Source organism: Ipomoea triloba, chromosome 1 (assembly GCF_003576645.1).
Source record: "Ipomoea triloba cultivar NCNSP0323 chromosome 1, ASM357664v1".
Lineage (NCBI taxonomy): Eukaryota > Viridiplantae > Streptophyta > Magnoliopsida > Solanales > Convolvulaceae > Ipomoea > Ipomoea triloba.
In genome coordinates, this window is record NC_044916.1 from 11,803,586 (window position 1) to 11,814,454 (window position 10,869).

At 34.3% G+C, this 10,869-nt stretch overlaps 1 protein-coding gene across 1 annotated transcript; it reads left to right on the forward strand.

Annotated features, from left to right (window-relative positions):
* Positions 1–2,926: 2,926 nt before the first annotated feature.
* On the forward strand, positions 2,927–7,222 carry LOC116030155 (palmitoyl-acyl carrier protein thioesterase, chloroplastic-like). Its single transcript, XM_031272322.1, has 7 exons — positions 2,927–3,184; positions 4,239–4,861; positions 4,990–5,123; positions 5,302–5,415; positions 5,604–5,775; positions 5,864–5,932; positions 6,621–7,222. Exons 2-7 carry the CDS (start codon positions 4,352–4,354, stop codon positions 6,888–6,890), a joined length of 1,269 nt encoding a protein of 422 aa, XP_031128182.1. The 5' UTR covers positions 2,927–3,184; positions 4,239–4,351; the 3' UTR covers positions 6,891–7,222.
* The last annotated feature ends 3,647 nt before the right edge of the window (positions 7,223–10,869 follow it).

Consider the following 10,869-nt stretch of genomic DNA (forward strand, 5'->3'; position numbering starts at 1 on the left):
TAGTGACCATTCCAGTGGAAGCGATATTAACTTTTTGTACGTTAGTAGTACTAAAAAAAATTGAATATCTGACCTTTTATCTAATTTTAATTGAGAATCCGACAATGTCTACGATTTCGTACGTACAAGGTAATGCTTCTGTTTACACATTAGAGTTTGGAAAATTTTTTCTCTCTCTTTTCAAACTCCCCCTATCAAAATTCTCTTTTTATTGTTGAACTACAAAAGTTTCTAAATCATCCAATAATTATTATTCTCCGTTGAAAAGTATTAAACTATATATATATTTTTTGTTTTAAATTAAAATTTCAAAACAAGTCAAATTACAAGCAGAATAACCATTGTCGATTGATCAAGTACTTTAGCGCAATTGGTAGGGATGGAAACGAGACAGGAAATTATTCTTATCCTCAGCTTGTCCCCGCCTTGTTCCCCTGCAAGATGGGGAATTACCCCATCCTCATCCCCGCGGAGATTTTCGGAGACAAAAATTTTCTGTCCTGATTTTTATATAGTGTAAAATAATATATATAATTAATTTGTAAGTTGATATATTTAAATGCCCAATTAGCTTATTAGCCTACAATTCATCCAAATATTTCAAATAAAAAGGATTTTTAATTTATTTCACACAAAAAAATAATTACATATATATATATAGAAATTTGTTCAAATGTGGCCGCGCCTTTCCATACGGTCGATGCGTTTCACACCACTCAATGTTAGAAAATGCACCACTGAATGTTAGAAAATGCACCACAATGAAAATACACAAAAGCACCATAAAACACACCACACACCCAAAATAATGCACCATAACTCCCCTGTCCCTAATGGTGCATTTGCTAACACTGTGTGGTGTATATTTACATACATAGTGGTGTGTTTTTTGTGATGCGTACCTAAGATGCATATTTGAGTGGTGCATTTTCTAACATTGAGTGGTGTATATTTGTATACATATATAGGGTTGCACTCTCGTGCGTACTATCGCTCAAGAGAGAACTGCAGACAAATCACAGCCGTCCACGAGTCTAGATCAATGAATCGGATGCAATTTTAAAAAAATGGCGTGGTGACATTTTCGTAAATAACTGGAACTTTGGTGCACCTAGTTTCACTTACAAGTGCACCTATTTTCACTTACAAATGCGAGTAATTTACCTTGTTAATAATCATGCACCTATTTTCGCAAATATTCACTTACAAATGCAAGTAATTTACCTTGTTAATATTCATGCACCTGGTGCAACATATGTGCACCTAGTTATAACATTAGATGCACCTAGTTATAACATTAGGTTCACTTAGTATTGATGCTCAGTGTACAATTCACTTACACCTGTAATATATTTTACTTGCATCTGCAATACATTTTACTTGCACTTATGCAAGTAATTTACTTTGTTAACATCCATGCACCTCACATAGTTATAACATTAGGTGCACTTAGTATTGATGCTCATTGTACAATTTACTTGCACTTGTAATACATTTTACTTGCACGTGTGCACCTATTTTCACTTACATGTGCAAGTAATTTACATTGTTAACATTTATGCACTTGGGTGCACCTATGTACATCTAGTTATAACATTACGTGCACCTAGTTATAACGTTATGTGCAACTACATTCCAGACACGTGGCGCGCTGTGATTCATCCGCAGTTCTCTCCTGGACAGCCAGTACGCACCTGAACGCGATCATATATATATATATATATATATATATATATATATATATATATATATATATATATATATATATATATATATATATANATATATATATATATATATATATATATATATATATATACATACATATATATATATACATACATATATATATGTGTGTGTGTGTGTGTGTGTGTGTATACATATATGTATATATATGTATAGGGTCATAATCGGGTGTGGCCGCCCTTAACGTGCGGTCAGTGTGCCCTCACCACTATGTATACAAATATACACCACTCAATGTTAGTAAATTCACCACTCAAATATGCATCATTAGGTACGCATCACAAAAAACACACCACTAGGTATGTAAATATGCACCACACAGTGTTAGCAAATGCACCATTAGGGACAGGAGAGTTATGGTGCATTATTTTGGGTGTGTGGTGTGTTATATGGTGTTTTTGTGTATTAGAAAACGCACAACCAAAAAAATGCACCAATACACCATAAAAGGCATCACACATACAAAAAATGCACCATACCTCATCGTACCTAATGGTGCGTTTTTGAATATTGTGTGATGCTTTTCTGCATACTTAATGGTGCGTTTTGTGGTGATACATACTTAATGGTGCATTTTTGGTGTATTGATGCATTTCTTTGTTGTGCTTTTTCTAACACTATTTATGATTTTTTGCATAACTAATGGTGCGACCGCACCAACCGCACGTTAAGACATGACTGCATTTAAGCTGAATAATATATATATATATATATATATATATATATATATATATATATATATATATGTAAAGAGTTTGATTAACTAGCTTTTTGTAAAAGCTTATTATTCCAAAAGGTTAAAATTCAAAAAGTTGTTCAAATTAGCTTGTTTGATTAATTTTTAAAAAAAGTCATTTTGTATGTAATCAGCTATTAGCTAATAGTTAATTTATCAAACATCTTTCTACAATCTATAATACTATCAACAAATAAAACTTACTAACTTAATCGGTTAACAGCTATTTACTAAACACCTCGTAAATCGAATCCCGCACAACTTTTAAAGCGGTTGAAATTCTGTGAAACTGTGAAGAATACAGGTGACAGAAGGAATGGCAGGGGTGTAAATGAATATGAAAAACGGGGGCAAACAGAAAAATGTTCCAAGCTGGAACGCGAGGCTGGCGGGGTCCAGGTGGTAGTATAAAAGGGGCAAGCTGGAAGCGATTCTCTACCACCCAAGAACCGCTGGCTGTCCCTCCCTAATTTCTCTCCTTTTCTCTAAAAATCTTTTTCCCAGCAATTTCTGAAATTCGGATATTTTAAAATAAAAAAATTTAAATTTAACAAGGGAAGAAAAAGGGAACGATAGCAAGCAAGCAAGCCCTAGAAGGCACGCGAAACGGGTTTACTGGAAACTGGAAACAGAAACGAAGCTTCTGCAAGTCATATGCATGCATTCGATGTTCAGTTTCTAGAAGATTCTGTGCCGGAAAAGGTAAAAAAAAAAAAAACTACAACAACATAAAGTAAAGCTATTTTGCTGGTTATGCGTGGTTGTTTGAAATTTTGAGATTTGCGCTTCTGTGAATGGCTTGATCTGGAAAGTTGGAATTATGTGTGTTTGGATTTTGAATAATGTGATAGGAGAAGAAGGCGGTGGAGCTGGAAAAACTGGTTGATTTTTAGTCTAAGTGGAATGTGGAGTCAACTATTTGATTCCGTGGATGAATGCTTTTAGATCTATATGTTTCCTCTTCGTTTCATGATTTGACTGTTCGGTGCGTGGAACTCTGTTGTTTTGTTCTTTGTTCTGCTTTGGATTTTTGTTAGATTGTTTCAGAGCTTCTGAGTTACAGGAAACATGTTTTTCTGGAAATTTCCAAGGTGCTAGGCACTCATTTCTTGTTATTTCTAGTGTTTTTTCTTATCCCTTATGCCTCTAGCAAAGCCAGAGTTAAAACATCTCAGGACAGTTAGCCAGATGCCTGCTTTAGAAGTTCCCAAACTTTTTACATTTATTTAGTTGTTTTTTTTTTTTTTGGAATATTTGTGCTTTTATTGTGTTATACATATCTATAATTATATAAGAAAAAAGTTACCTTTCATGTTGCTTGTATATAAGTATATAGGAAACATGTTTCCTTTTATATATTTCCATTTTTTAAATGATTTGGTGAGAAAGGCGCCTTGAACAGCCGGAAATTTTTGGTATCGTATTCTAATTTTCTTGAAGTTGCACTTCGCTTACAGTCATTTACTTTTTTGACTTTGTAATAAATATTACATTTATTTATTTCTCATTATTCTGTGATATCATCTTAATTTTGGAACTTCTGCTTAATCTTCTTATTTTTTATTTTTGTAAAACTATTTTTTTTTTGGTTACTGCATAAACGGTACTAGATAGTTATTTGGTAGTGGAAGTGGGATTTTTTTTTTTTTTGAAGAATTACAGAAAGCATTTTGATGTCTGAAAATTGCTTCTTTTCCATTTTTCCAACTCCTATATTTAATTGTATGCTAATCTGTCACTTAAATATGCTTTGCAGGGAGAAAATGTCACTGTTTGATGGATATTGGTGATCTTTTAAGGATTCATCTGTTGATTGTCTTGTGAATTTTGTTGATATTACACCAACTACTTAGCTATATTAATTCCATCATGGTTGCCACTGCTGCTACTGCTGCATTTTTCCCTGTTGGCAATCTGCTTCCGGAGTCTGGTGCCCAAACATCTGGAAAGTTGGGAGGAACTGCACCTGTAAGCCTCAATGCACGAGGCATTAAGCCAAAATCTTCTACCTCTCGAAACTTACAAGTGAAGGCCAGTGCACAAGCACCTCCCAAGGTTAATGGAACCAAGATAGGTGTTATGGAAGGTCACAAAACCGATGATGAGGTGACCTCATCTTCTCACCCAAGGACCTTTATCAATCAGTTGCCTGACTGGAGCATGCTCCTTGCTGCCATTACAACAGTTTTCTTGGCTGCTGAGAAGCAATGGATGATGCTTGATTGGAAGCCAAAACGCTCAAACGAACTCATTGATCCTTTTGGTTTGGGAAGAATTATGCAAGAGGGATTAATTTTTCGTCAGAATTTCAATATTAGGTCCTATGAAATAGGAGCTGATAAGACTGCTTCTATAGAAACAATGATGAATCATTTGCAGGTATGCCCAAGGCATCTATCTAGAGTCTAGATTGCTCTAGTTATATAACTAAGGAAGGATGAGGTGGAGTTATAGAAGTACAGTTCCCTGGTTTCTTGTATGTTTCCTAATGATGTCTGCTTCTGCAGGAAACTGCCCTGAACCATGTGAAGACTGCAGGACTCTTGGGTGATGGGTTTGGCTCAACCCCAGAAATGTGCAAGAAAAATTTAATTTGGGTTGTAAGTAAAATGCAGGTTCTTGTGGATCGTTATCCTACTTGGTATGTGGTGCTCTTGCATCTTATTTCCTTGAATGGTGTATTTGACACTCTAATTAATGCAATACTGTACTAGACTACTAGTATATTTCTGTGACCTTGTGTTACTACGTTTCCAATAGACACTTTTCAATATTTTTCATTTTGTCTTAGACTCTTAGCTGTGATTTCTCTTTTACAGGGGTGATGTTGTTCAAGTAGACACATGGGTAGCTGCATCAGGGAAGAATGGTATGCGGCGTGATTGGCTTCTCCGTGATAGCAGTACAGGGGACACATTAATGCGAGCTTCCAGGTAGGGGACTGTTCTGTTATAGGACTCACCTTAACCAAACCAAGGCTCAATCTTTTTCTAGATGGGGTTTTGTGTCAGGACTATTTGATTATTAATTATTATCATTATTCTTTTAATAAAAATGATCTGAACTATCTATTAATCTCGTTTCATTTTTTGTGTGTTTATTTTTATTAAATTGGTTTTAGCTTGTGGGTGATGATGAACAAAGAAACAAGGAGATTGGCAAAAATGCCAGATGAGGTCCGAGCTGAAATTGGAAGCTATTTTGTTGATACACCACCTATTATTGATGATGACAGTAGGAAGTTACCGAAGCTTGATGATTCTACAGCACAATACATTCGCAGTGGCTTAACTGTAAGTAATCATTTTTTTTGGTGACTTTATATTGCTTTTGCTCATTTGTTTTAGTGCTGACTTTTATGTTATATTTTCAAATTTGCAGCCAAGGTGGAGTGACTTAGATGTGAATCAACATGTTAATAATGTTAAATATATTGGCTGGATCCTCGAGGTAGACACTGTCTCCCTTTTCCCCAAGCACCTTATTTTTAATACCAACCCTTTTAGAATTGCCTTTTGTTTTCTATTTGCTAATGCTTGTAAAACATGATGGTTTAGTTTAATACATGTGATTCAATGCTTGTACGTTATGACACGTTAATATGATGCTGGATTTATTCAGTCAGAAAAACAAAAACCAATACTAAGCATGTGGATTGGGTGATGAGTTCAGTGAGATTTCATTTACTAGGATCATTATGGATTTTTTATTTCTGTATGTACATCAGTCAGATGCCCAGATTCAAGAATATTGGTAAATTAGACCTGCTCAAAGTACTGTTGAATCTGATGATTTCTTGCTATATTGCATCCACTAGATTTCCAACTAGTATGGTTATGAGGAAGTATTTCTGATTCGATTATGCTCAGCTGGATACAAAATTCTGTAAAAAATGTGTTTGTCCAAAATAATGTTAAGTGGCAACATGAATTAGGTTTAACGATTCTTGATGCTTTAATTTATTTACGAGTCTTCATTGCTCCATAAACTATGCATCAATGATAAGGCTATATGTGATGTCCTGAGTACTTGGTTGTGGCACTTTGGCATGCGATTTATCTGGTTACAAGATTGGCCAGTGAACTCTCACTTAGGCAGTCTAAATTTTTATGTTGTTTGGGGTGTTGTTTCGTTGCAGAGTGCACCCTTGCCAATCTTGGAGAGTCATGAGTTAGCAGGCATGACTTTGGAGTACAGGAGGGAGTGTAGGAGGGATAGCGTGGTGCAATCGCTCACCTCAGTCGTGGGCAACGATGTCGGGGACTTGGCTACCTCGGGATCTGTTGAGTGCCAACATTTGCTTCGCCTCGAGAGTGGTGCTGAAATCGTCAAGGGAAGGACCGAGTGGAGGCCGAAATCCCCAAACAGTTTCGGGGAGATAGATCAGCTCCCAGCCGAGAGCGCCTAATCCTACCGCCTTCAGATCAAGAGTTGAAGTGATCCTTGCACCATCTCAACAGATCCCATATAGAATCCTTCTTTGTTTTCCTTGATCTATATGTTTCCCACCCTATATATATATATACATATATTCTACTTCTTTTTCGTTTTGCTTTTATGATTTTATTGGAGAACAATCATTGTAAGTAGTCCTTGCCCCCTCTTTCCAGTTTCTTTTTGTTCTGTCCGCCCAAGATGCCACTGAAGCTTTTAATTTCACGTATAGTTGATAATTAAATGGTTAATTTCATAATTTGTGTAGAATTTTATATCGGTTGATTATATTTTATTTTATTAAAATACTCAGTATATTAAATCTTCACTTGTTTCATTTTATGCGCAAGGTTTATCATGAGTTAGGGTACACATTGTATTGTGGATTTTAATTTAAAATAACATTCATATTTTATATTTATACTTAACACTAGTTACCACACGCGCGTTGCGCGATTAAACCAATGTTCAATGCGTATTTTTAAATTAGTGTTCTTTAAAGTAGTCATATAATAATGAGAATGCGCTAAATTAATAAAAATCAAAAAAATAGTTTCGATGCTTATATATTTTAATAAAACATAATGAAATTGTAAGTAACTAAATTGCAACATGGGAGCAAATGGCGTGTCATCATTGTCACTTGTTTGGATACCGGTCTAACCATTTAAAATCTATGTGTAGTTGTATTTGTGATCAAGTACTTTATGGTTCCTCCGAACAGGTTTGACAATGACATTTGAGATGATGTACCATTTGTTGGTTTGTAAAGTGATATCATACATTCCAATATCATTATCAAACACTATTGATTGAACCCGAGTTCCTTGCATTTAGATATAACATTTATAATGATGTTGGTAGTGAATGAGGGCATCTTCATAATAATAATAATAATAATAAGAGTAAATTTTCAGTTTGGTCCACTGACTATAGGGATCATGTTAATTGTAGTCCACGACTTTCAAAATTGTTAATTTCGTACCTTAACTATTCAATTTTTGTCAATTTCGGTCACTCCGGCCAAATTACCGGCCAAATGTCACCGAAAAATCCTAAACCCTAAAATAACAAGGGTATTTTGGTCATTTCATATTTTTATCTTCTTCTCTGGCGACCTCCCATTTTTTCTTCCATTTTTCCAGCGATGGAATCATAATGAACAGAGCACACCTCCGTGAATTCGCTCAAACATTCATCATTTTCCTCTCTTATATACATTATCACGAAATTATTCCTTCAGCACTAAAACATATATATAATAAAATAAAATTCATTTAACCCAAAAAAGAAAAAAAAATACTGACATCCCAAGATCTATGTTGCTTGTGATCTGAAAACATTTGCAATTTTGTGGTGAAGACTGAAGACATATGGTACGTGCTACTCTTAAAATTGGATCGGACACGGGACACCCATTTCAGGAATATTGTTGGTGGATCAGGCAAAACACTGGTCTATTTTACCACCGTCGTCTGTGAATCTGTGAATATTATTAGGGGAGGGGCCGTCTGCTCTGTTCATCGCGCGTCGCCGGAAAAATGCAGGAAAAAGTGGGAGGTCGCCGGAGAAGAAGATAAGAATGCGAAATGACCAAAATACTCTTGTTATTTTAGGGTTTAGGACTTTCCGACGACATTTGGCCGGTAATTTGGCCGGAGTGACCGAAATTGACAAAAATTGAATAGTTAAGGTACAAAATTAACAGTTTTAAAAGTCGTGGACTGCAATTAACAGGACCCCTATAGTCAATGGACCAAAATGGCAATTTGTTTTAATAATAATAACAAAGGGAGAAAATTTTCACTATTTACTTACTGTTTCATCCTCAAGTACGATGAACATATACTTTTTCTCAGGCGTTCCAATATCGTTTTTTGGTTCGTTTTTCTTAATGACATGAACTGTACAACTCCAGCCCACAGTTTGTGTGTCAATATCAATAACTTTATTGCATTTGTCATTAGTAATATCCTTGTGTCATGGAAAACATGTTCATAAAGGATGTTATGAAATAATATAATGGGAACCACAACATAAATTCAAAAACCATAGATTAGGGAGTTAGGAGTAACTAAAATGTGTAGATTATAGAGTGAGAACCACAACATTACATATACAAGGATACAAGTATAGATGAACAGATTATGTTGCAAGTAAGAAAAGCTCAATATATGTCATTGTACCCAATTACACTATACACTTTTAATTTCACATTACATTTAAATTTAACAATATTTGGTTTGAAGGGTAAAATTAAAAATTATTTGTATAAAGTCATTGATGCAATCTATTACACTAACACAATTTTTATTCCTATTATAACCTTAACATTAATGGCTTTTATTAAATTTATTATTATATTATAATTTAGTAGAAGTAGATATGTTTTCAAAAAAAAAAGAAAGTAGAAGTAGATATATTCAAAGTATTAATGAGACTTGGAGATGGTAATGGTTTATGTGGGATTGTTCGAACTCAATCCACATCCGGGTTGTGTGCAACAACACCTTAGGTTGGATTAGCATGGTCTTGTATTATGGGATTGTGCTGGGTCATTCCTTTATTTGAGGTGCACATTGATTGGATGTCGTCAATGTCGAGTTAACTTAGGGTATTAAGAGAGATACTTGACTAAGGTTAGTGTTACAATATACGTAATAAATATAAGTAGGGAGAGAAAGACAAAAGAGCAAGGGGTGGTGGTGGGGTACATGGTGGTGGTGGGGGTATTGGTCATAAACCAATTGAATGTATATTGCTTACTCACTACTTTCGATTAAAGATTCATTATTCGCTCTTTGTCTAAACAAAGACGTGATTATATATCATGTTATAGAGTTAAAATTAACTCTCTTTTCTTCATAAATAAGAGTATTTATACTACAATTAGCACAAGTTATAAAGAGTTGACACTTAGGTCATTATGAGCCTAAGATACAATTATAGTCTAGGGCACGATTGCCCATTATAGTCCTCATCCATGTTGATTGTTGAATCTTTATGGAGAGTAGTTGTGCACTTGTGCAAGCCCTTCTCTCCCACTAGATTCATATTGCAAATTTTACTATAGACCGCGGTCTACAACGGATTGAAGATCATGCATCAAACGACGTCGTTTTGATTAATGAAAACAAATGGGTGAAACGGTCTCCGTTCCGTGCCATTCACTTTTAGTTTGTATATACTGCAGTTACATTTCAACACAACTGTAGTTTCTTTTCGATATAACTGTAGTTTCATTTGATATTATACACTCAAATATGTGAACCTGTTATTAAGTTTTTTTTCAACACAACTACATACAGTTTCTTTTATAATACACTATAGTTTCCTTTTAACACAACTAAAATATCATTTCGATATAACTATAGTTTCATTGGACAATATATACCCAAATTATGTAAAACTGTTATTCAGTATCAGTTTATATACACTGCAATTACATTTCAACACAACTACAGTTTCATTTGATAATATAAAAACAAATGTGAGGCAGTATCTTTTGAGATGAACTGTAGTATCAGTTACGGAGCTATTCAGTATCAGTTTATATACACTGCAGTTACATTTCAACACAACTACAGTTACATTTCGATATAACTACAGTTTCATTCGATAATATAAAAACAAATGTGAGGCAATATCTTTTGAGATGAACTGTAGTATTAGTTACGGAGCTCTGTTACAACTAACGGCAATCGTTTCACTATTGTGATAGCTCAGTGCCATATGTTCCATCAAGTGTACACCATTATTTTCATTTTTTTTTTGAGTAATATTAACTCTATTACAATGAATTTTGAGAGGAGATGCGAAATTACTAGTATCCTTTTAGTCTTAAGTACGATTTTTTTTATTGACAATGGAATAATTGCTTACAATATATATATATATATATATATATATATATATATATATATATATATATATATATATATATATATATATAT